The sequence below is a fragment of the Zootoca vivipara genome, chromosome 6 (assembly GCF_965207765.1).
Source record: "Zootoca vivipara chromosome 6, rZooViv2.hap1.1, whole genome shotgun sequence".
NCBI classification, from domain to species: Eukaryota; Metazoa; Chordata; class Lepidosauria; order Squamata; family Lacertidae; genus Zootoca; species Zootoca vivipara.
In genome coordinates, this window is record NC_142589.1 from 5,503,831 (window position 1) to 5,530,803 (window position 26,973).

A 26,973-nucleotide genomic window follows, 5' to 3' on the forward strand; every position below is an offset into this window, starting at 1 on the left:
ACGCCTGGCGGAGGAGCGCAGCTTTCTGCAGGGATGAGATAGCTCCCAGCAGCCTGCAACAGCAGCAGCAGCAGCAGCAGCAGCAGCAGCAGCCTGCAAACACAGAGAAGAGGAACCAGAAGCTGTAGAGGAAGACGAGGAGGAAGGAGGAGGCGAGCGGAGCTCTCTGGGCTTGCTCCTGCATCATCTTCCTCAGCTGCTGCTGCAGCAAACGCCGCTTCTCCCTGGGGAGAGCTTCCCCAGCCTTGGAGAGCTGGTTCTCCCCCAGGAAAAGGCCATGGCAGAGCTGCAGAGGCTGGGGCAGCTTCTCCTCCTCTTCCTCCTGGGCCTGGCCTGCCTCTGGCTGCCCACCACCTGCCGGAAAGCCCCCAGGCCTCCCCCCTGCCCGCCCAGCTGCTCTTGCACCAGAGACACAGCTTTCTGCGTGGACTCCAAAGCCATCCCCAAGAGCCTGCCTCGGGATGTCATTTCGCTGTAAGTGGATGCAGATTGGGGAGGGGGCACATCTGTCTCTTGGTGGGTGGGTGGGTGGGTGGGTGGCTGCTATGCAGTAGGTGTTCAGGAGCATGTGGAGATGGTGTCCCCAGGTGGAACAGGGCCGGTTGGTGTCCAAGAGACAGGTGGGAGGGATGAGGGATCAGACGTGAGGGCTTAGATTGTCTGGGTGAGCACAGACAGCATTGGGAGCAAAGGTCTGCATGTTCTCATGGAGCATCTTCAGACTGGTCTCCTGTGAAAGTCCATTTCCAGATGTTGCATCCCAGCTGGGAAATGGCTCGTTTGCTCCTCGAGAAAGAGGGGGTTCTATAGATGATGATGATTAATTACATGCATGCCCCACCTCTGCTAAAGGAGCTGAAGGTGGCATACATAAGTCTCATCCTCCTCATTTTATCCTCACAACAACCCTGTAAGGTAGGCTAGGCCGAGAGGGAGTGACTGGCCCGAGGGCTTCGTGTCCAAGTGGCAATTCGAATCCTGGTCTCCCAGGTCCCCTAGTCCAACACTCTAACTGCCATGTCACACCGGCTAAAGACGGCTTCTTTCAGGTGAAAAGACCAGCTGGGCTACATGATCCTTAAGGGCAGCTCTACATGCAAATGCAAGGCAGTGGCTGCGTTGGTTTATAGAGCCAAACCTCTTGGTTGCTTCTTGACACTTGCTTGGCTCTTCTGCCTTTAATAACGTGAAGCTGAATTGGTTATATCATAAACCTCGAGATGATATAGAAGTTCTCTCTGTGGTGTTGAGATCTGTAAAAGCTCAACCAGGCATTTTGTTGCAGTGATCAAGTGGGGATTATGAATAATTTTCTCCATCATAGCCATATTCCGGAGTGAGTGGTAAGTGTAAGATTTTAGGCTGTTTTCCACCGAGTTGCAATTACTATTTGAGCTGCAAAGATCAGGCAAAAGACCAATTCTTTTGACAATATATATACACTGGTATCGTCAAAAATATCCAGTAACATTCATTTTGGACAGCAAACAAGAGGGTTTTTAAAATAATATTTATCAATTATGTCAAAATTAAATTCTAAAAATTCTCAGACCAGCTTACAATTCCACCATAAATTATAGTATGTACCAAATACATACAGGGTCTTCCCTCCCCCTCCCCCTCCCCGCATCTCCTAATTTCTTACCAGCGTGCAATAACATAATGCATGTGCAGTGAAAAGTTGGAGCCGTGTGAGCTTGCAGCATGCTTATTAAGCACTGGCATAAATAAACCAAATTCAGCATCCCACAAATCGTGATTTTCCTTTCCCTTTTAAAATAAAATAGGTAAGTTTCCAGCCAACATAATTGTGTAAGTGGGAAACTCAGAAAAAAAAGATGTGTGCACAGCCACTCTGTGGTGCAATGATGTGAGCAAGCAGGGTGCTTGCATGCCATAAATACAACTGAATATCCATATTAAATGTCAGCTGGGTGGAATTGGTGCAGCGCTCGCTCTTGCATCGCTCCTTTGTTGCACAGGGACAATTCAAACATTAATGCGCATCACTGGATTGCTCTGTACTTTAAAGCAAAAATCCGGAAAACCAGATTGTTTGGGGACATGGGAGGGGCATCTTAATCACCGTTCGTTTGTAGGCCACTTTCCCATAGTTAAAACCTTGCTCCAGGCAGTTTACAACATCAAAAGATTCGCATAATTACAAAAATAAAACCTAGGTAGTCGCAACCAATAAATGAAAACATGCTAAAACGTATGCAACAGAATTAAACAATCCCCACATGTCATAAAGGTAAAGGGTAAAGGGGCCCCTGACCATCAGGTCCAGTCGTGTCTGACTCTGGGGTTGCGGCGCTCATCTCGCTCTATAGGCCGAGGGAGCCAGCATTTGTCTGCAGACAGCTTCCAGGTCATGTGGCCAGCATGACAAAGCTGCTTCTGGCAAACCAGAGCAGCGCGCGGAAACGCCATTTACCTTTCTGCCGGAGCGGTCCCTACTTATCTACTTGCACTTTGATGTGCTTTCGAACTGCTAGGTGGGCAGTCATAATGTCATAATAAGATACAAAAAATAAATAATGTTTTTAAATATATACAGAATTATAATCATAGTGTGGCAACTTTGCCAGTGCTTGAATGATTTCTGTGTAAATGTATGAAGTAAAATAAGACAAAAGGTTTAGTGAAAAAGACTTTGGGGTTTATGATGAACATAACTGAATTATGAAATTTATTTTAGTACAAATAGATTTCTAAAAAAGTAAATGTACAGTATTGGGTACAGTAAATACATTGGGTGTAGATGGGAAGTCACGTATTGTCAGGGGACCATCGGGGTCAGCAGGGACCCCAAGGGATTGGTGGAACAGGAGCAGTGGGGAAGATCAGAAGTGTGGGACCTGAGCGCTGCAGAGGGAGAAGTGTCAGAAACCAGAGAATCTGCCCAACAGTTTAGCAGTTCTTGAGGGGGGGAAGCAACGTTCCCACCCCTCCACCCCAGGAGCGCAGGGGGGACAAACGTAGGGAGCAAAGGCGGAAGCTGAGGGCTCCCAGGTTCCTTTCGTGCTGGCACCAATCTAGACGCCTGCCACTTCCGGATTCTGATTCGGACTAAGACAGTCAGGGACTTTTTAGCTCTGTCGTGCGCATATGTATATAATAAAACTCTGTAAAAACCAGCTACGGAGTTTGAAGCCTCTTACTCGGAGTTTGAAGCCAACAAGCGCCCTTACACGTATAAAGATATGAAATGCAGAATAACAGAATGGAAGATGATTGATACTATAGTGAACCGAAAAATTATCCACTGTTTTTCCTTTTCTGGTCTTTACCACCCCGCGCCGCCCCGCCCCCCCGGATTTGTAATGCTAATTTTACGTTATGTATCTTTTTGTATGCATCAAATAAAGGGAAATGAGTGGGGGGGGGGGAGAGACAAAAGATTAATATCGATAGCAGCAAAATTAAGCACCTCCAAAATTTAATCTTGAGCCCAACAAATACTCCCAAACAATGTCCCACCACAAGAATCTGTAGGGATCCTGAGAAGCAGGTCTTGTGTGACGCACAGCGCAGTATGGCTTTGTTGCGTCACCTGCTACAAACCTGTAGTTTAATCTGGAGCCACCAAAATGGGAGCCCCTGCAGCTAAACTAGATGGGGATGGAGCCGAGCATGGTGGCAGTGGGATCAGTGCTGCCTTGGCACAGTAGAGCCAGCCTGGCATTTCTATACTGTTGCAAATTAACAGGCTGAACAGTTGCTCAGAAGGCTTGTTTTCCAGACCTTCAGCAGCAGAACCATGTATTGCAAGTGAGATTATAAATGAGGAGCCTCTACAACTATCCACAGTGTGTTTCAATTTAGACCTCCAAATCTCCCATACAATTAACTGCTCTTTGGTCCAATTCCTTCATCCTAATCTTTCTTGCTGCCAATGCAAACAAGACCACTTTATGTCACTGCAGTATTAGAGTCACAACAGCCACAGAACCCTCTCTGCCAAGGAGAGACTTTCTTTCTTTCTTTCTTTCTTTCTTTCTTTCTTTCTTTCTTTCTTTCTTTCTTTCTTTCTTTCTTTCTTTCTTTCTAGATTTTTATTTTCCGTTCTCAGTTTAACAACAATAGTCATCCTTTACATTTATATTCCTCATTTTGGCTTCCTTCCTCTCCTTCTCTGGTTGCAAAATAAATTTATTTAATTGAACTGCACCTCCCCCTTAATCTCTCTTTTTTTAAAAGTTCTATCTAAGCAGCCCCCCTCCAAGATCACCTGTTAACTGCTTGATTTTAAATTAGTCCTGCTAATGTGTTTAGTTGTTTACAATGATTCTTCAAATAATCTACATAGCTTCCCCATTCTTTAATAAAGACACTTTCTTCTTGGTTTCTTATTCTTCCCATCAGTTTTGCCATTTCTGTGTACAGTATTCCATTACTTTTGCTTGCCATTCTTCCTTGGTTGGGACAATATCTTCCTCCCATTTCTGCACATAAAGCATCTGGCAGCTGTGGTTGCATACATAAATAGATTCTTCTGGTCTTTCGCTATAACATGTCCTATTATCCTTAAAAGGCTACTAGTTTTTTTTAGTAAAAGTTACCTTCAACCTTTTTTTTCAATTCATTTAAAATCGTTTCCCAGAAGTCTTTTACTATCTTACAAGACCACCACATATGATGGAATGTACCCTTTTTCTCTTTACATTTCCGGCATGTGTCTGATTTCGAATTTTACATTTTGGCCAATTTACTAGGGGTAGAGACTGCTTTCTTGAACAAAGGGGATTTAGAAAAGATCTCCTAGGTTCTGTGTATATAGGTTCTGTGCAATATAACAAATAATGAAGTATGTGGTTGCCCACAAATATGAAATCTTATAACGCCCTTCCAGCCTGTTGAGGGCATTGCTTAGAAACACAGCTCAATAAAGGCAGATCTTAATGGACCAGGTAAGAGTTTAGACAAATAAATGGCTCTAAAATGCGGGAACCACAGAGAACATTTGGAAGATTTAATCTCTTGTAGTTCCCATCCGGATTCTGTCCAGTAGAGCCAATGCTTTAGTGGACTCTTGTCCATATTCAAAAACTTGTTTGATTCATGGACACAATAGTAATCCAGGGTATATTGAATGTTTGATTTCCACCCGAGCTGTTCCCCATACAGCACAGGTCTGGAAAATCTCACAGGGTCAGGAAGTAAGTCTTTTCAGATAGTTGAATTGGACGCAGTCTTGCTCTTATCATTGTCCATCTGGCTTCTGTGTGTAGTTGTTCTACTGGGTAAGGAGATTTATATCCTAAGAAATTGATTTTGAACTGTTTCTAACCCGTTAACAGAGTTCACATCATCGCCCCAAATTTCAGCTCCATATCACTTTGCTACCAAAAATTTTCAATATCGGATGAAACAACTGTCCATGCTCCGTAAAATAAAACTTTATCGGTGTCCCTATAGTTTTCTGTGCTTTGGATTTCACCTCTTTGATATGCTGCTTCAAAGACAATGATTCACTAAAAAGGACTCTGAGATATCTGAAAGAGCGAGTTTGCTCTAAATCACGATGATCCAAACTCCATTTATATCGAGGGCTGCGTTTTCCAAAAAATCGTGATTTTAGTCTTGGAATAGTGTGTTGAGCAGCTTTCCTTTTTACAGTATGAGCTAAAAGCCGCCAATACATTTTTAACACCCAGGTGAAAGAGTTTGAAAGGAACTCTATGTTGTCTTCATAGACAAAACACCTTCCTGGACACCATTTCAAAGCCCGTTAATTGCTTTAAATCAATCTTTTCATTAGTGCTAAAATTCTTCTCTGCCTATAGTACCACTGATATAGCACTCTAAAACTATAGCGCTGGTTTTAAATATGAAAGGAACAGCTCCTTCCATCAGCACTGTTTTAGACGTGATTTTCTGGTTTGATTTGGTTTTGTGCTAATTAAACACTTTTTAATCTGTGTTGTGTTTTGACATTTCATAGGTAGCCACAGGCAACCACGCTAGAATGCTTAGTGCTAAATAAATAATAGAGGTTTTTATTTACTTATTTATAATCTGAGGATCACTTAGAGCTCCCCACCTCTACCCTACTAACCCAGTTGCATCTTCCTCTCACATCTACTGGTGTGGAAGTGCAGAATCCCCGAAGGTGTGGAAAGTCAATTGAAATTCCACTTACAGCTTGAAACGGGAGAGCAATAATTTATTACACTGGCCACAGCCAGCTGTCTGGAACAAACCTCAGAAGCACGATATCAACGTGCTTGCCTGCTTCACGTGGTGAGCACACTCAGGTGTGTAAAACTGGTGGTGTGGATCTATGCATGTGTGTACAAAAATATTATTATTTATTATTTATTATTATTATTATTATTATTTATTTATTTATTTATTTATTTATACCCCGCCCATCTGGATGGGTTTCCCCCGCCACTCCACTCCAACAAATACCAAAATACATTAAAATATCACAGATTAAAAACTTCCCTAAACAGGGCTGCCTTTAGGTGTTTTCTAAATGTCAGGTAGTTGTTCATCTCCCTGACCTCCGATGGAAGGGCGTTCCACAGGGCGGGCGCCACTACCGAGAAGGCCCTCTGCCTGGTTCCCTGTAGCTTTGCTTCTTGCAGTGAGAAATGGGGCATTTGACCCGGCTTGTGGGGTTGAATGGAGTTTGTGCGAGTGTGCAAGACTGCCTTCCTCAGCCTGGTTCCCCACCAGATGTTTTGCACCACAACTCCCATCAGCCCCAGTTTGCAGGAGCCGGCTCCTATCGGTGCCAGCATCATGCAGCTTGTGCTGGTTGAGGCTGATGTGTACTGTAGTCCAAAACATCTGGAAGGCACCAGGCAAGGGAAGGCTGATATAAGAGACAGAACCAGGACTCATAGGGCGCTCTACTCCAACTCCAAGGCAGGAATCACGGCTAAAGAATCCCTGGCAGGTGGCCATCCAATGTGGAGCCAGGATCTCTTTTATTGTCATTTGGATCTGTTGGTTGGGGTCCTCCCCTCTGGAGCAGCAGGATACAAGCTGGCTCCATCTTCCATGGGACAACTCTTAGGATATTTGAAGATGCCTCTCATGTCACCTGTCAGTCATCTGCCCTTCAGTCTAAAGAGAGAAATCTCTGTAGCTACCCAATATTCGTCAGAAAGCTGGCTGGGAGTGAATGCGGAAGGGTGTGACACCAGAGGGGGGGAAACCAGGGATCTGCAGGTCTAAGAGAAATCAGTAAATATTTTGCCTTTGCAGAATTTTAGAGCCTGGAAGGGAAGAAAAGAGTCTTGCCTTTCCCCCTTGGGGCTCCTGAGGTGCCAGGAGATTTCACTCTCAAGAGGTACTATTAGTGTATATAAAGTGTATATAAAGTGTATATAAAGCCCTTAACAACTTTGGACCAGTTTACCTATGAGATTGTGTCCCCACTCGAACTGTTTCTGGCAGCAAAATTGACACTGTTGCAGGTGCCTCCTAATACTCCTTCCACTTTTTAAAGAACTTGACCTTTTAGGGTAGTAGCACCTACACTTTGGAACTCCCCGCCTATTGATATCAGGCAGGAGCCTTCACTGTACTCTTTTTGGTGCTTTGGCAAAAAACATTTGTGTTTAAGCAAGCAACACTATCCAGGTGTTTAGAAAGTTGGAGCAAGTCTGATCTGCTTTTAGTCTAACTAAACTAAACTAAACTGAACTGAAACAAAAAATAAATAAATAAATTCCTTCCACTAGCACCTTAGAGACCAACTGTGTTTGTCATTGGTATGAGCTTTCGTGTGCATGCACACAAAATACCTCAGGTATCTGAAGAAGTGTGTATGCACATGAAAGCTCATACCAATGACAAACTTAGTTGGTCTCTAAGGTGCTACTGGAAGGAATTTTTATTTTATTTTTGTTTCGACTATGTCAGACCAACAAGGCTACCTACCTGTAACTAAACTAAACTAGTATAAACTAAAAACTATTTTTTTTAAATTCTTCAATATATAATTATTAATTTTTCTTAATTCTTAATTGTTCTATCTTTTTCGTAAACTGCTGTGAAGTTAAATATATAAATATCAAAGACATTGGTGCACATCAAGCACAGTGAGGTGAGCCACAGTGAGCCATAGGAGCCAACTCCTAGGGGCTGAGGGGTCTTCAGCCCCTCAATAAAATATTTGAGGGTGCCAGCCCCCCATATCTTATTCAGGTGGCATCCCTATTCTGGACTATGCCACTTCAGACTGCAGACAGGTAGGGGGCATTTAATTGAGCAGGGGCTCAGGGATGCTGAAGAGCCCTGCAACCACCCAGAGGCTCAGGAAGGAAGCTCAGACTCAGGAAGGGAGGGGGCTTTCAAATCAGCACAGACAAGGAGGGAAATGAAACCTACTCTGTTGGCGCGGGAATCGTAGGAAGCCACTCCCTGACTCTGACTCAGTGGGTTCGGATGCGTAATTCTGAACTGTAGCTGTTCTTGTATATATGTAATAAAGACTGTAAATATCACGCTGATTGTGTTACTGCGAAGGAGAAACACCACCTTTATACACTGCATAATAAGATGAGATAATTCCAATTCAGGCAGAACAAGGTGTGATCAACTGAGATGGCAGAATTCCACTTCAAACTGTGTGTGTGTGTGTGTGTGAGAGAGAGAGAGAGAGAGAGAGATGGTTTTGAATCAACAGAAGTCCAGTGTCAAGATCAAGGGAAGCAATAGTGCAACTATTTGGGGCACCAAGGTTTCAGAAGGAACATGTGCAGAGAAGGGTGACCAAGATGACCAAGGGTCTGGAAACCAAGCCTTAGGACTGCGAGTTGATTCAGCAGCCCCGCAACCCTGTCCTATTCCCGCTGGGAATTTCTGGGACGCACGTTGGCATTTCCTAACACTCTTCTCCCAGACTGCTGTGTCTGGCTCTGTCTTTGTGCCAATGCTGATGCCCACATTGATTTGTTTAAGTGTTTTTTCCAGCCTCTCTCCAACTACCCTTCATTAATCACAGCAAATGGAGAGATCTTTAAATGCATCCTCTCTGCCAAGGGGCTATCTTTCTTTGGCTGTGCTCAGTTTAAGTATAAAAGAGATTGCAAGGGAAACTGCAAGAGGAGGAGAAGGACAGAAAGAGAAGAAATTGACATCAGGGGTGTGTGTGGAATGGAGCAAGATTGGGGCCCCGGGTTCTGCCTACTGAGAGCTAAAGTCAGGAGACAACCTTTAAAAAAAAATTATTCAAAGATTTTCAAAATATGCAGATAACAACCACAGTAAAGGATGTTAATAATAAACAAGTCTGCACGGTCCGGTCACTTGCCATCAGGATTCTTTACATATATATATACTAGTGTCATTCAGCCCGTTTACTAAACGGGCGCTAGAACATTCGGCCTTTTTTGGCAGCGGCGCGTGGGGGGGCCAGCTGGCCCCTACCACGGCCGCCACTTCTTCGGGGCGCTCCGCTGAGCCCAGCTGGCCAGCAGGCGCCCAGGAGAAGGGGTGGCAGCGCATGGGAGGGCCGGCTGGCCCCTCCCACGACCGCCGCTTCATCGGGGCGCTCAGCTGAGCCCAGCTGGCCAGCGGGTGCCCAGGAGAAGGCCGCGATTTGGCCTCTTTCTGCAGCGGCAGTGCGTGGGGGGGCCGGCTGGCCCCTACCATGGCCGCCGCTTCGTTGAGGCACTCCACTGAGCCCAGCTGGCCAGCGGGCGCCCAGGAGAAGGCCGCGATTCTTCTGAGGACTGCGAGGGAAACGGTAGGCAGAGGGGTGGGGAGAGCGTGTGTGTGTGCGCGTCAAGTCTCTGCGTCGAATCCCTGTGTCCGTGGGGCACATGCGCAGTAGCGCGGACGCAGAGACACAGGGACTTTATTATACATTATAGGATATATATGGTATATGTATTTTTATTAAAGATGTCTTGATTTACAAAAGTATATGCAATCTCTCTCTCTCTCTCGTATTTTTTCCACGTATCATTTTTACAAATCAGTTTCATTTGTTGAGGCTGGCGCCTACCAGCTAGAAAAATGTGCAGTTTAGCATTTGGCCTGTAGCCAGTGAGTGAGACGAAGTGAAATCTGTGAAAAATAGGACAGCATGACAGTAAGTGAGGAGGAGGACATCAGATGCCCAACCACACGCTGCAAGCAAATCAGTTTTATCTTCACGTTTGCTGCCCTAGCTTTCCACAAAGGATTCCTACTTGGTGAGGGGCCTCCCGCCCCAGATCTATGATTCCCAGGGTTCCTAGGGTAAGAAGATGGCATCAAAAGCAAATAAAGTCAGTAGCGCAGACAGACTCTTATGGTGCTTTTTAGGGTCTTAATTAGCAAACAAGTAGGTTGTAGGCAACAGTTAACAACAGCGGGTTTTTATTTATTTTAAAATAATTTGTTAGATTTGCCCCAGAAAGGATCATAAGCATTGGTGGGGTTTCACAGTTTGTTACCAGTACGGGGAAACAAAATGGGGGGCGGGGGGGAGATAGGTTGGCATTTTGTTGACAATGACATCACCTGGGCACCTCAAATAAAAAAAGCTCACTGGGTGTGAACTGGGGACCACTCCCTGCCTCTCAGCCTGACTGATCTCACAGGGTTCTTGTGAGGATAAAATGGGGAGGAGGAGAACAATGTAAGCCCCCTTGAGCTCCTCGGAGAAAAAGGTGGAACATAAATGCAACAAATAAAAAGATAAACCGTACACACATCTGGAAGCAGGCGTGAGCGAGCTTGTGGCTGGGAGTGTGATTGGAAACAGCCAATTTGTAGCTCGTGCTTTGAGCCACTAATGGAGAAGCCACCTGCTTTGCAGATTGGAAACTGGTTTCGCCACAATTATTCCCTGTCTTGAGATTGTTCACTCTCTGGAACCACGGAATCAAAGTACAGACCAATTACACAGGTGTGGGATCTACATATGTTTCTAGTGTGATGGTACACACACACTCTGTGTATCATAAGAACATAAGAAGTTAAAAAGAGTCTGCTGGATCAGGCCAGTGGGCCATCTAGTCAGCTTCCTGTTCTCACAGTGGCTGACCAGACATCGCCATGCAGGCATGTAGCAAGGGAGGGGCGAAGGGGGCGGACCGCCCCTAGCTCTACCACTCTGGGGGGAGCACCCCCGGCCCCTGGCCCGTCCCTTGCCTCCGCCGCCCGAGCAGGAAGAAGCAGAGCGCGCTACGGAGCAGGTTGCCGGCCAGCGCCGGCAAACCGCGAGCAAGCCTCTCTGCGGCTTGCTTGCAGTTTGCCGCCGCCCAGAAACCCACACCGTAGCGTGCTCTGCTTCAGAGCGCGGCGGACGAGCAGAGCAGCAGCACCAACCCGGACTGCACATGTGCAGACATGCGCAGTCCGTCCTGGCGTGCAGCGTGACATCACGACACATGCATCAGGACGCATGCGTGCTGCGAAGTGACGCCCCGCCCTCAGGGCGTGCCGCCACGGGCAGCCAAGTGGCACCGTTCGCCACTGTCACCATGCAGAGGGCATGCAGTCCATACCCAAGCACAAGAGCCCTCTCCCCTCCTGTGTTTTCCAGCAACTGGTATTCAGAAGCAGAGCAGGGCCGGCCCTACGGGCAGGCTGGGTGGCACAGGGCACCACGGCCCTGGCCCGCCGGAGGGCACCACGAGCTGCGCCCACCCGCTGGCCGGCTGGTCCGCCGCGCAGCTGCGCCCACGCCAACCCCGCTGTGCCTGCCCGCCCGCCGCGCAGCAGCGCCTGTGGCAGCCACGCGGTGCGGCACCCGCCCACCCACCGCGCTGGGAAACGGGGCGGGGGGAGAGCCGAAGGGATCTGTCGCTCCACGGTGCCAGGGGCGCTTAAGACGGCCCTGGAAGCACGGCTGCTTCCAACTGTTGTGGCAAAGCACAGCCATTATGGCTGGTAGCCATCAATAGCCCTCTCCTCCTTCTTGACTTTATCTGGTCCTCTAAAGCTATCAGTGTTGCTGGTCATCACTGCTTCCTGTGGGAGTTCCATGCTATCACTATGCACTGCACGAAGGACGCAGGGGCGCTGTGGTCCAAACCACTAAGCCACTTGGGCTTGCTTATTAGAAGGTCGGCGGTTCAAATCCCCGTGACGGGGTGAGCTCCCGTTGTTGAACTGTCCTGGCTCCTGCCAACCTAGCAGTCCAAAAGCATGCCAGTGCAAGTAAATAAATAGGTACCACTGTGGCAGGAAGGTAAACAGCGTTTCTGTGCACTCTGGCTTCCATCACGGTGTCCCATTGCACCAGAAGCGGTTTAGTCATGCTGGCCACATGACCTGGAAAACTGTCTGTGGACAAACGCCGGCTCCCTCAGCCTGAAAGCAAGATGAGCGCCACAGCCCCATAGTCGCCTTTGACTGGACTTAACCATCCAGGGGTCCTTTACCTTTACCTTTTGCATGAAGGACTTCCTTTTGTCCTGAATCTTCCAACATCCAGCTTCATTGGATGTCCAAAAGTTCTAGTGCTGAGATATAGAAAAACTTTTCTCTTATCCCGGTGTTTTGGGAGCTTCCCCAGGGGAAACTGCTCTTTAGTGCTCAATCAGAGCAAAGGGCAATTCTCCATATTGACTTTCACTCCCATTTAGAGTTAAAAGTATGTTTTTTTTCCTGGGAAAGGAGTGGGGCAAGGGAAATGCCACGCACTCCTGTGCTTTGCAGGCTCAGCATAAGTGGAAGCGTGGAGAAGCCACCTTTTTACTGCTGCACAGATCCTTTTGTGAGATTCAGTTGCCTCCTTCTGTCTCAGCAGGCATTTTAACATTTCTCTCTCTTTGCCTCTCCTCTCCTGCAGGACCCTGATAAATGCAGACTTCAGTGAAATCAAAGAAGCCGCCTTCGCTCACCTCCCGTTCCTGCAGTTCCTGTATGTCTCTCTGCCTGTCTGTTTCCCCTGGTTTTGTCTTTGGGGAGGAGGGTTCTTGTTACCCTGAGTTGTCACAGCGTTGCTTAGCCAGCCAGAGAATTTTACCATTAGAGTGACTGCCGAGGCTAGTATAAGGTTACCAGATTTTTTTCAATGAATCCGGGGACACTTTTGAACTTCAATTGATTTTCTGTGGGGACTGATTTGTCAATCCGGGGGACTGTCCCCGGGAAACAGGGACGTCTGGTAACTATAGGCTAGTACAGTGGTATCTCGGGTTACAAACTTAACCTGAGTTAAGTTCTTAACCTGAGGCGCACTTTTGCTACTGTGGTCTCCCGCTGCCACCGCCCACCGCTGCACGATTTCTGTTCTCATCCTGGGGCAAAGTTCTCAACCTGAGGTACCACTTCCGGGTTAGCGGAGTTTGTAACCCGAAGCATTTGTAACCCAAGGTACCACTGTAATTGGGCAACGGGCAGGATTTTTCCATGGCGGCAGATAAGAGAGGACATCCTTTCTGCCTTGACACATTAACTTTTGCAGCTTAGAAACAGCAGTGGTCAGAAAGTGTACTCTGCAATATCCCTTTTTTAAATCCCTTTTTTGAATCCCTTTTTTAATTTGTTGGTTTGTTGACTCTGTGGTTTCAGTTCAGCCATTCCTATCTTTGATCTGTATTTCATTATTTTTCTCCATCTTGGGATACCTCTGTCTGCGAAATTAGTCTAAACACAGCCAAGTGTTATTGTGTGAACCATGTTTGTTCAAGTAATTTTTGAAACATTCCCATTCTTCCTTAACCTTATCTATTGATTGATTTCTTATTAACTCTGTCATTTTAGCGAGTTCTAAATACTCACAGAATTCATGTGATGAATTTGCAGAATTCATGTGATGAGCAACTGGGATGGAATAAAGGAGCAGGAAAGCTTAAAGTTGCTGGTCTCTCAACTAAGAGGCGCTGAGCTCCCATCTCTCCCTCTTCTGGAGCCATCTCCTTGTGATACTCAAAGCAAAATCCTAGAATTGTAGAGTTGGAAGGGACCCAAGGGTCATATAGTCCAACCCCAGCAGCGCGACATGAAATGTTAAGCCAAGCATTCCCAGGGTTTTCTGTCCCATCTCACCGCCTTAACACCATGTCTTTTCTCTTTGCAGCTTATTGAATTCCAACAAGTTTTCCTTGATTGGGGACAATGCGTTCACTGGACTCTCTCACCTGCAGTACTTGTACGGGCCACTTTTCTCTAACCTCTACACTGGGACAACACTTGTAGTAGGCAGAAGTGCCAGGAACAGGGGGAAGGGGAGAGCTGATGTTTACAAGCCCTAGGAACAACAAAATACACAACAAAAGGTCACACAACTTATTCCAGTTCCAGCCATGCCCATCTCCACGCAGCCAGTAGAGGGCTGGTGGGGGATGGGGAGGGCGTATCAATGACTACCAGACTTTCAAATGCTGGCATCAGTCAAGCTCATAGATTTTGTTGAATTAATTAAACTAAATCTACAATTGATGGGGGGCTTTGAATCAATGTGCAATGAATTGCTAATGTTTTGAACTTTATTCAAGATTTTATCTTCCTTGGTGGGTTGGGCAAACTGCTGTTCTGAATGAATTTAGGGTAGGGTAGTGGGTAGGGACCCAGGTGGCGCTGTGGGTTAAACCACAGAGTCTAGGGCTTGCTGATCAGAAGGTCGGCGGTTTGAATCCCTGCAACGGGGTGAGCTCCCGTTGCTCGGTCCCAGCTCCTGCCCACCTAGCAGTTCGAAAGCACATCAAAAAGTGCAAGTACCGGTAGATAAATAGGGACCGCTCCGGCGGGAAGGTAAACGGCGTTTCCGTGCGCTGCTCTGGTTCGCCAGAAGCAGCTTTGTCATGCTGGCCACATGACCCGGAAGCTGTCTGCGGACAAACGCCGGCTCCCTCGGCCTATAGAGCGAGATGAGCGCCGCAACCCCAGAGTCGGACACGACTGGACCTGATGGTCAGGGGCCCCTTTACCTTTTACCTTAGTGGGTATTAGGGATGAGTTTATGGAAACAAGGCAGGGCGGTGGGCTACAAATAGCAGGGACTCCCTGGGTGAGAATATGTCTTTCTCTTTGCCTTCAGGTTCATCGAGAACAACGACATCCAGGCTCTGTCGAAAAATGCCTTTCGTGGGCTCAAGTCCTTGACACACTTGTGAGTTGCTACTTGGGCAGAAGCATCTGCAGACTTGGCCTTGCATGCTGCTGATTAACTGGTGCACTCCTGGCAGTGTGGGACGTGCCAGCCAGAATAATAATGAAGCTTAGGGTTTTGGGTTTTTTTGTTGGGGTCAAGATTTAATTTTGGAGAGATGTTTATTTTGCTGTTATAGAATCATAGACTTGTAGAGCTAGAGGCATCTTGTCCAACCCTCTGCAATGCAGGAATCACATTATTATTGATGTTAATTTTTTGTATCTCTGTTTGTGGATCTTATTATGACTTGTTGGGGGGTGTTGCTTGTGTTGCTTGTGTTTTGATATGTTTTTTTTATTTGTTGCTTATGACTACTTCTGTTGTATTTTTGTAATTACTCAATTCTGTTCACACTGTGTGTGCCTTGAGCATGGTTTTTAACTATGGGGAGGCAGCATACAAATGAATGATTATGATCAATAAGACATGGATCATAATGGTCAGGGATAATAATAATAATAATAAATAATAATAATAATAATAATAATAATAATAATAATAATAATTTTATTATTTAATACCCCTCCCATCTTGCTGGGTTTCCCCAGCCACGCTGGGTGGCTTACAGCATATAAAAAAATGGTAAAATGTTAGACACCAAAAACTTCCTGATACAGGGTTGCCTTCAGATGCCTTCAAAAAGTCAGATAGTTGTTTATTTCCTTGACATTTGATGGGAGGGCATTCCACAAGGCGGGCGCCACTACCGAGAAGGCCCACTACCTGGTTCCCTGTAACCTCACTTCTCGCAGGGAGGGAAATGCCAGAAGGCCCTCGGAGCTGGACCATAGCTGCCAAGTCTCCTGTTCTCCCGAATTGAAAAAAATCCCAGAAATCCCCCGGATTTCCTACCTGTCAGGGAGGCTCCATTTCGGGTGCCGCTCTGCCCATGTCTGGGCACCGGAAATCGGGCAGCGCGGCAGCGGAAGTTGCTTCTACGCATGTCTAGACATGGTGCCGCGCCTCTGCTGATCCCACATTTTTCAGCGCGAGACTTGGCAGCTATGAGCTGGACTTCATTGTCCGGGCTGAATGATGGGGGTGGAGATGCTCCTTCAGGTATACTAGATCTGTCCAGGGGGTGGGGGAGAGCTTCTGCATTGCAAAGGGCAGGATGCATTATGCCCACAGAGATATTGCAACACCTTCCTGCAGGATTCTTGCCCATGAGGGTTGGCTGGGTCACATGGGGTCTGTAGGGGCAGCAGAGTTTTCCTTTGCATACCCCCTCCAACATTTCTCCAGTGGAAATAGGGACATCCAAAAGCAGGAGCTTCTGGGATCAAATCAGAAACCGGGATGGCTTCTGACATTCCGGGACTGTCCCTGGAAAATTGGGACACTGGGAGGGTCTGCCTTTGCCACAGCAGCAGTAGCAGCCACCAACCTGGATGGTTTTAAAAGCGGATTAGACAAATTCATGAAAGAAAAGGCAATCAATGGCTCCTAGCCACAATGGCTATGCTTCTGAATACCAGTTGCAGGAAACGGCAGGCGGGGAGAGTGTGGGAATGTTCAAGGATACAGGAGAGGATATATTGTTTGATTATATCCTTTCCAACTTGTGTTAACAAGTTCTACAATTTAGCAGAGTAACATTCTCAATAATAATAATAATAATAATAATAATAATAATAATAATAATAATAATAATTTATTATTTATACCCTGCCCATCTGGCTGGGTTTCCCCAGCCACTCTGGGCGGCTTCCAACTGAAAAATAAATACAATAATCTATTAAACATTAAAAGCCTCCCTAAACAGGGCTGCCTTCAGATGTCTTCTAAAAGTCTGGTACTGTAGTTGTTTTCCTCTTTGACATCTGATGGGAGGGCGTTCCACAGGGCGGGTGCCACTACCGAGAAGGCCCTCTGCCTGGTTCCCTGCAACTTGGCTTCTCGCAATGAGGGAACCGCCAGAAGGCATTCGGTACTGGACCTCAGTGTCCGGGCAGAACGATGGGGTGGAGACGCTCCTTCAGGTATTCTGGACCAAGGCCATTTAGGGCTTTAAAGGTCAGCACCAACACTTTGAATTGTGCTCAGAAACGTACTGGGAGCCAATGTAGGCCTTTCAAGACTGGTGTTATGTGGTCTCGGTGGCCGCTCCCAGTCACCAGTCTAGCTGCCGCATTCTGGATTAGTTGTAGTTTCCGGGTCACCTTCAAAGGTAGCCCCACGTAGAGCGCATTGCAGTAGTCCAAGCGAGAGATAACTAGAGCATGCACCACTCTGGTGAGACAGCCTGCGTACCAGAGGGAGCTGATAGACAGCTACCCTGGACACAGAATTGACCTGCGCCTCCATGGACAGCTGTGAGTCCAACATGACTCCCAGGCTGCGCACCTGGTCCTTCAGGGGCACAGTTGCCCCATTCAGAACCAGGGAATCCTCCACACCTGCCTGCCTGCTGTCCCCACAAACAGTACTTCTTTCTTGTCAGGATTCAACGTTAAACTTGCACAGCGGATAGCATTTGCCTCTAAAATAAGTTACCTGGTAATGTCCCCTTTAGTCCCTCATAAAAGAAATAGACACGGCGGCACAGTCGTCTATAAAAGTATAAAAGAGTTTACTCACTCACATTCTGTTCACAGATGGATCCCAGAAGGCAGACTTAAGTTACAAAAGTTAAATACCTGGAAACTATTCCATAAGGAGACAGCTCCTTTGTGTACTATTGGCTGGAAGCCAAGAGGGCATCTTAGGCTAAGCAGATGTTGCTTCTTCGATGAATGTAGCCAGAGAGAGAGAGAGAGATGGCGGCCTCCGCTGAGGTGTTTTATTACCTGCATAGGTGAGGTCACGCCCACCTCTGGTCACATGTAGAGGAAGTCTGTCACAGCCTAGGAGGAAACAGGAAGTTCTGACTGGCTGGTCCAGACACCCCCTTTTTATGTCCACTCTAGGGATGTTGTACTTGAGTGCTCTGTGTTTCACATCCCACAGAGAGGGCTCATGCTCAGGTCCTGCTTGTGGGCTCCCCACTGGGGCATCTGGTTGGGCACTGTGAGAATGCGAATCTGGACTAGATTGGCCCCTGGCCTGATCCTGCAGGCTCTTCTTACATCCTTATGTTCCTCAAGAGCAGCAAAGAGGGGAACCCCTGGCACAACCCAACATTCACGTCTTCCTTTCTTCCAGATCTTTGGCCTACAACAATCTGCAGACACTGCCCAGAGGCCTCCTGAAACCCCTGGACATCTTGAGCGACCTGTAAGGTTCCTTCCCACTTTGGTGCAAGTAATTCTGCTCCCTGCACCTTTTGCAATTGCAACGCCCTGGCGAGCTCTGTCCTCCCATATTTGTGGCCCACAGGTTCATGGCAAGGTGCAAGAATTTCACCATATATGAAAGACCGGCCATTGTAATTAAATTAACCACAGTCCAAGCAATTACTGGGAAGGGCTTGCTGAAAATGGGTGAGCCAATCAGAATGGACCAATTTAAATTGGAGCAGCAAGACGGGTGCAAGTTAAATAATTTGATTTCATTTGTGGGGAATAGGAGAGCATTAAGCATATGTATAATTCTCCTTTTCAAGATCAGTGAGACTTAAACGCACCAACATGTTCTTTACACAATAGTAGTACATCAGTAGCGGATTTGGGCTACCATAATATTGCTGTCCAGAGAGACCACAGCGCAGTAAAATTGGAACAAAACTCAGAACATTTGTGGTTATAAAATTTCAGCAGGAAGTCTCAGGATGGGCATTGACTGGAAAAGAAGCAGATATTCTTTTCACTGTGCATTTATTATTATTATTTGTGTCCATGATGCCGTTGGGATGATCAAATGCTATCCTACTTTCAACACTAATTTCAATACATGAGAAAGTTTTTTTGGGGGGGTCACACTGCTTCATTTCCAATCAGGGCATAACCTGTAACTTCCAGCTGAAATCCTGTAATTTTCATACAGCAAATATTCTAGAGTTGGGGGGGGGGGTGTCTTGCTTTTCCTGCACTTAGAGCCATTCCAGACAGCAATAATAAAAGGAATACTTATTTATTATTTGTTTATTATGCAGTAGCATTAGAGAAGATCACAGAAAAAACTAGTTAAGCAGGATAAATCTACACTGACAAGCAAATGAATTATAAGATCAGCATTATCATTGGTGAAGATTGACAGCACACAAATCCTATTTAGATTTCCAAAGCATAGGGAATCTCTGTATTTAGGAAGGAGAGTGGGGGGGGGCAGCAGTAATTGGAGAATGCTGCATTAGATTTGCAATCCCACCTTTGTATTGGGTCACTGCTCCTAAATTAGCCAATTTGTGGCTGGAGGTGATTGCTCCTAGAATCATAGAATCATAGAGTTGGAAGAGACCACAAGGGCCATCCAGTCCAACCCCCTGCCAAGCAGGAAACACCACCAAAGCATTCTTGACATATGCCTGTCAAGCCTCTGCTTAAAGACCTCCAAAGAAGGAGACTCCACCACACTCCTTGGTAGCAAATTCCACTGCCGAACAGCTCTTACTGTCAGGAAGCTCCTGATTTGTCTCTCTCTCTCTCTGACAGAGACCTGCGGGGCAACTCGTTGACCTGTGACTGCAACATCAAGTGGCTAGTGGAGTGGATGGAGAGCACAAACACAAGCATCCCCGCCGTTTTCTGTGGGAGCCCCGCTCAGTACCAAGGCCAAAAGATCCGGGACCTGCCCCTCAAGGACTTTGACTGCGTCACCACAGGTAGGAACAGGTGGTATTTGCATGGCCTCCTGGGAAATAGAATGGTACCCAGAAGTAGTGCTTCATCTACAGATTGTGCTGGGGGTTTGGGGAGGAACCCTGCCTTGCCATCCCCTTCTCCTGCAGATTTGTGCCCTCTTAGAATTTTGAAGTGTCAGGCATAGCTCTAGTGGCTTTAGCCCAAACGTAGCAGAGTTTTCCTGCACAGCGCAGAAGCTAGTTGAGGTGGAAATGACTAGTCGGCTAGACGCATAGACGCAGAATAACTATTTACAGGATTTATTAAAAGAAAAATAAAAGCAGCAGAGTTTCTGCATACAAAGCAAAGCAAAATAAATCCTCTCTGTCTCTCTCTCTCCAACCATACGCAGCACTCTGTGGGGGGGGCGCCCGAGGGATCCCTGCACCAGGGCACCCGATGACCTCAAGACGGCCCTGTTCATGCAGTGCATAGTTCAACTGTGATGCTTGCTCCCACATGAGGCAGTGGTGGTCACCAACTTAGATGGCTTTTAAAGATTAGACAGATTCATGGAGGAGAAGGGGGCTGTCGATGGCTACTAGCCAGGATGGCTCTCTGCTTCTGAAGACCAGCTGCTGAAGACCACAGGAGTGGAGAGGCCTCTTGTGCTTGGGTTCTGCTTTCTTGTTGGCTGCTGCGAGAACAGGGTGCTAGACTAGATGGGCCATTGGCTTACAGGTTCTTCTTACATTCTTATGTTCACACTACAGAACAATGAAATGTAACAGAAGGGATGAAACCATGGCTAAAAACGACCTACATTTCATGTGGCAAAACATGGGTGGGTAGGGAGGGTATCCCTGGCACTGGGTTGATGTCCAGGAAGTGAGGGTGCTCTGTAAATAGGACATCATAATCAAGAAGGTTTTTCCTGACCAGTGTCTAATGTCATGTTGAAGGGAGAGAATTGCCAATTGTATTATTGAGTTAATTCTGATCCTATGGTTTGCATTGCCCCCCCCCCCAATATTCCTCCTAGAATGCCTTTTAAAATGCTTTCCTCTTTGCCTCTATGCCTCTGTGTGTCAAAGTGCAATGCAACAGTGAGACTTGCTATCAAGGCTAAGAGCTGGCCTTGTCTGGAGGACAGAACGAGAGGCAGAGAGGGGTTTATTATCAGCGACGATGCACTTCCAGCCTGACGCTGGAAGTTGCTAGCTTGATGCGTATACTAACCTTACTGAAGTCTTACTCAAGGCTGAGTGAGGATGCTACCGGGGCAGCATGTGTCAGCATGTGTTTATGCACAGGACCGGACACAGGAAGATCCATATATGTACTTGTGACCCCCTAGCGTGCGCACATTTACAGAGGAGGGGGAAAGGAGCCCAAGGAGTGTATAAGAAGCTTTGCAATTTCTGTTTCTGGATTCTTGTCGTGAGGCTTAACCACCAAGAGTCTCTTAATTAATTAAGAATTAAACTCTTTCTCTGAATTCAACCCCCGGTGTCATTATTGGCTATCTCTGTCCTTGCCTGGGCGCAACTTAAAGGACCCTTAGTAGCTGATAAGGCTACAATGTGAGAATGGGAACCCATGGAGTTCAGGCGGGCTGTTGTGGTAGAATGTGGCCCTTCAGGTATCCAGGGTCCCAAGCCATTTAAGGGCCTTTTTTAAAGGCAATCAGCAGGACTTGTTTGGGATACAGACAGGGTCTCTTTGTTTCTTTCCTCCACCAGACTTCGTGGTGCACCAGGTCCTGCCTTTCCAGTCTGTGTCCGCAGAGCCGTTCCTGTACTCCAGCGACCTCTACGTAGCCCTGGCCCAGCCCAGTTCCAGCAGCTGCAGCATCCTCAAGTGGGACTATGTCGAACGGAAGCTGCGGGACTTTGACCGCATCCCTGGTAAGCAGTGGATTGTGCCATAGAATTTGCAGAGTTGGAAGGAGACCCAAAGGGTCATCTATTTCCATCTCTGCCCTGCAATGCAGGAATCACAGCTAAATGTTGCAGGCAACAGACTGCAAAGAGGGAGGCACCATGGAGAGAGCGCTGGAAAATCCAGCAACAGCCCCTTCAAACAGGTTGCGATGAGGAATGTGGCATGCACCTTAGTCACCCCTGCTCTCTGGCATTTTTAAATGCATGACAAAAGACATGCACCTGTTGCACACATGCATGACAGTTCCAGGTGGACATGTTGCAAAGGCTGCAAAGAAAGAGATGCTAGTAGTTGGAGCTCCCTGCTTGGGGCTCTCTCCTTCTGACCTGGAAGCCCCAGAGTGGATCCTGAGTGGATCTTGCCCTTCCAAGGTACACAGGGCTCCCTTTCTGTGTGCGACAGAAGTACAAGTGCTGTGCTTTATAGGAGGGGGAGGAGCAGAATTGATTGTCCATATCCATTTATATTGGTGCAGTACGACTGCATATTACACAGTGGTTTGGTCCCAAGAGTCCCATGTATAAACTACATGAAAATCATGTACAGTATACCCAAATCCTTGGAGCCGCCCCCCACAGCTAGCAGGTGAGTGGTGAGTGAGAGAGAATTCCCTCTGCTCTGAAAACCTGTGTGCCAAGAAGGCCTTATCCAGCAAGCAAGGTGGAGAGCTTAAAACAGGGGCAGGCAACCTAAGGCCCATGGGCCAGATGCGGCCCAATCGCCTTCTAAATCCGGCCTGCGGACGGTCCAGGAACCAGCGTGTTTTTACATGAGTTGAATGTGTGCTTTTATTTAAAATGCATCTCTGGGTTGTTTGTGGGGCATAGGAATTCGATCATTCCCCCCCCCAAAAAAAAATAGACCGACCCACCACATGGTCTGAGGGACAGTAGACTGGCCCACAGCTGAAAACGGTTGCTGACCCCTGGCTTAAAAGCTCTTTTTGCACCAGGTAACCCAAACCGACCCAGTGTGGAAAGAGCTTGTTAGCTCTCTGCCTTGCTTTGGGGACAAGGCTGCTCAGCGTGCTGGCTCTGGAAGCCTAGAGATGTTCATACAATACCTTGGCAGAACTTGGATGGCCCTGCAATGCTTCACGAAAGCACCCCAGAGCTGGCTAAATAAGCCTTGCCCTCCCAAACAAGGCAGAGAGAGCTAACAAGCTCTTGACATGCCAAGTAAACCCAAGTGGGCCCAGCACAAAAAGAGCTTTAAAGCTCTCCAACCTGCCAGGATTTAACTTGCAAAGTTTCAAATAGCCTGCCTTGTATTGCTGAAATCAGGAGAATTAAATGTGCATAAGATGCAATTGTACTATAGTGCATTTGCGCAGGAGGAAGGAGTACTGCCAAGCTCAAAGAGACAGACTTGTTATAAGAAAAAACTGCTCCTTTTCCCCTTACGGGGTTTCCAAGAGCCCGTATAGAGCCCTTATGTAGGTTCTCTATTGGTAGGAGAAAATAACAGAGGCCAACCAGAGAATATTGAGAAGCAAAGCAGCTAGTAAGCCTGAACTTTATTAAACTGTTGCAACAGGGTCCCCCCACTCAACCTAGCAGTTCGAAAGGACATCAAAGTGCAAGTAGATAAATAGGTACCGCTACAGCGGGAAGCTAAACGGCGTTTCCATGTGCTGCTCTGGTTCGCCAGAAGCGGCTTTATCATGCTGGCCACATGACCTGGAAGCTGTACGCCGGCTCCCTCGGCCAATAACGCGAGATGAGCGCCGCAACCCCAGAGTCGGTCACGACTGGACCTAATGGTCAGGGGTCCCTTTCCCTTTACGCTGTAGCCCAAAACCACCCCCCAAAACATCATACATACAGTACATCACAGAAAGAGATGGTCCCCAGCAGAAATTTGAGTGTGTTGCTTCTCTCCTGTCTGCCAGGATACCTGAGAATGCCTTATCCGATTGCCTTTTCTGAGTAGTCTGGCCATTCCTTTAAGATGGTAAATATTTAGTTCCTGAATCTCTTACACATATTGATAGTGTGTGCAGCTTAACAGAGACTTGCCAGACTGTATTTGAAAAGGGAGGTGTAAGCCCCTACAGTCCAAAGACAATTGGAGAGCTTTTCCCATTCCCTTCTTCCTTGCAGAGAAATAATTGAGGTCAATTTGGGAGAGACAAAATGGCTTCAAGATTGTTCTCCTGTACTATTTCAGACACGTGGTTTATATACTACTTATGTGTGTGTTTGCCTTGTACATTTATGAACATTTATTTAATATATATATATATATAAGACCTTAGAATTCCTATAACAGACCTTTTCCTGTGCTGATGTCTCATCCTGTTCTCCTGCAGCTCACTCGGCCATTTACTGCAAGCCCATCGTGGCCGAGTCGCAACTATACGTTGTGGTGGCCCAGCTCTTTGGCGGCTCCTACATCTACCGCTGGGACACCAACATCGACAAGTTCATCAAGATCCAGGACATCGACAGCCAGAAGATCCGCAAGCCCAACGACATCGAGGCCTTCCAAATCGAGGGCGAGTGGTTCTTCGTCATTGCCGACAGCTCCAAAGCTGGCTCCACCAGCCTCTACCGCTGGAACCAGAATGGCTTCTACTCCCACCAGGACCTGCACTCGTGGCACCGTGACACGGACGTGGAGTACCTGGAGGTTGACGGCAAGCCCCGGCTGATCATCTCCAGCAGCTCCCAGGCCCCCATCATCTACCAGTGGAACCGCTCACAGAAGCAGTTCCTCCACCTGGGCGATGTGGCAGAAGTGATGGACGTCCAGATGGTCAAGCACTTCCGGGTCAAGAGGGACAACTTCCTGTGCCTGAGCCGCTACATTGGCGACTCCAAGGTGGTCAAGTGGGAGGGCCTGCGGTTCACGGAGCTGCAGACCTTGCCCTCCCGAGGCTCCATGGTGATGGAGCCGTTCCGCGTGTCCCAGCATCAATATATGGCCCTGGGGAGTGACTTCTCCTTCACCCACATCTACCTGTGGGATGAAGAGAAGCAGAAGTTTGCAAAGTTCCAGGAACTCTCTGTGCAGGCCCCCCGCGCCTTCCGCCCCATCCCTTTGGAGGACATAGATATCCTGCTGGCGCCCAGCTTCAAGGGGAACACACTGGTTTACAAGCATATCGTGGTAGACCTCAGCTTGTAGGGCAGGTAGGTCACTGCTGTCCCCGGCCTGCACGCACACGCACACACTTTCTTCAACTGGAGGTGGGTACCTGAGCACTGTAGTCACTTGGATAAAGGCTGCTTACTCATTCCCCGCCCTTCTCTCCATGGCAAGGATATAAGCTCAGGCCCTCCTCGATGCAGAGGCTCCTCCAGACCACAAAAGGGACCTAACATACACTCACATACTCCTATATCGACCTGGATGTATATGCAATAATAATAACACACCCCTAGACCTCACGTCATTAACTCCATGCAACGCTGACCAAGCGTCCCGGTTGAAATGCAAATCTTGTTGCCAAATTTCAGCACCGAAGTAACTCTCCACCCACACCCACACACACACCCCAAACACATGAAGCTCACCGGAATAATGACCACACTTGGAAATGACCTTTTGAGGTGATCCCTTGAGCGTGTAAGAGTTGAAATGTTACGTTTCCACACTTGGGATTTCCTCTGGGGTTGCCACTTTTGGTTTTTTAAAGTGCACACACACGACACCGTCGTCCTCAAATCGCTGTTCTCCTGCCTTCCCCGACCCTGGTTTCTTCCATTTCTTTTGAGATCTCCCAAAAGCTTTGTTTTGTTTTGTTTTTTAAGGAATGGAATAGCATCCTGAGTGCAAACCATGATGAAAGTGCAGTAGAAATGATGTCTGGAGGGCCCCATAGACCCAGCTGGCCCCTGCCAATCCACCCCAATCCATTAACAGGGAGCTCAACACAAACCAAACATCCTTTGCTCCATACTTCCTGCCTTGCAACAAATAAACCCTGATTCTGCACACACACACACACACACACACACACACACACACACACACACACACTTTTTATAGCTCTGCACCAGCAGCTCCCAGCTGACTTCCAGCTGTGCCTCTAACATCCCAATTTTTTCCTGACTGGTCCATCAGCTCTTACTAACCTCTAAACCTACAGCAACTCTCATCCTAAGAAAGCCACTTTCTAGCTGTTGGGGCATAGCTGCCAAGTTTTCCCTTTTCTCGCGAGGAAGCCTATTCAGCATAATGGAATTTCCCTTAAAAAAAGGGATAACTTGGCAGCTATGTGTTGGGGACAGAGAGCTAGAAAACATAACGGTGAATGGATTGGGAATCAGGTAGCAAGTAAAGAGACATAAATATCAAATATGCAACCCCTACCATGATTTCTAAGCTCGTTTGCAGATTTCTGAGGGTCCATAAAACATTATTCCACATAGTAAGAGGAATATGCTGGAAGATATCACAGGATCGAGACCAGACATCCATATGGATAATGCAACTGAGGCATACAGTTTATGATTATATGAAGACAGTTACTATATGCAGCTAATTTATTATGCAACTAAAATATGTGACTTTGGCAGCAGACGTCTCTCTATATTTTTACATATTCCCCAAAGAGTACTCAGTCCTGCTTATTGCTTCTCGTTAGGCAAAAAGTGTATTAAGAAAAGAGCAGAGCCTGCTTTCAGTGTGGGCCAGAGGTGGCAGATGGGTCTCTGTGACTCAAGGTGGTGCATGGGGCAAACTCTTGCCCAATTGGGTGGGTCGGCATTGCATGTAGTTCGCTTTGCCAGCTCAGGGTGGCTGCAGCTTGACATAGCTCCCTCCTCCAAATCAAGGCTGGCTTTGAGCCTCTTGGGACTGGCTCAGGAGAGATGGAGGAGCAGCAGAAGGCGGGACTTGCTGTTTCCCAGTCCCAGAATAAAGTGAATGGGATTTTGACCTACTGGAGATAACCCCTGCTAGCATCATTCAATGGGCCAGCTTTCCCTGAACCATTTGAAGCTTGGAGAAACCACAATCAGACTCTTGGCCTTGGAAAGGACAGGCCCCAACAGCAAGAGGGCTTTCTGGAAAGGGTGGTAGAAGGAGGCTATGGAATCCATAGGGCAAGCAGAACATCCAAGTGTGCAAACAGAAGGAGAACAGCAAAACAGGCTAAACTCGGGGTAAGAACAGGAGCCAGGATAGGGAGGAGGCTGGTAATCTACGGCTCAGGCTGAAGAATGTGGTGCAAAGGGTTATATAAAACAGAAAGTGGTGCATGTTTGGACCACCACGGATACCTGGGTTCAAGAGGGTCATGTGATTCCTGCATTGCAGGGGGTTGGACTACTACATGGCCCTTTGGGTCCCTTCCAACTATGGGCA

The 26,973-nt window shown here is 47.3% G+C and overlaps 1 protein-coding gene across 1 annotated transcript; it reads left to right on the forward strand.

Annotated features, from left to right (window-relative positions):
- On the forward strand, nt 1-26,181 carry LGI3 (leucine rich repeat LGI family member 3). Its single transcript, XM_035118359.3, has 8 exons — nt 1-474; nt 12,749-12,820; nt 13,982-14,053; nt 14,942-15,013; nt 18,200-18,271; nt 19,588-19,757; nt 21,459-21,623; nt 23,972-26,181. Exons 1-8 carry the CDS (start codon nt 278-280, stop codon nt 24,787-24,789), a joined length of 1,638 nt encoding a protein of 545 aa, XP_034974250.2. The 5' UTR covers nt 1-277; the 3' UTR covers nt 24,790-26,181.
- The last annotated feature ends 792 nt before the right edge of the window (nt 26,182-26,973 follow it).

Excerpts from the sequence above, each read along its gene's own strand:
- LGI3 (XM_035118359.3), top strand. The coding sequence starts at position 278 with ATGGCAGAGCTGCAGAGGCTGGGGCAGCTTCTCCTCCTCTTCCTCCTG. Across the intron at positions 14,054-14,941 it reads CTCTCTCACCTGCAGTACTT|GTTCATCGAGAACAACGACA; the intron begins GTACGGGCCACT and ends CTTTGCCTTCAG. Across the intron at positions 21,624-23,971 it reads GGACTTTGACCGCATCCCTG|CTCACTCGGCCATTTACTGC; the intron begins GTAAGCAGTGGA and ends GTTCTCCTGCAG.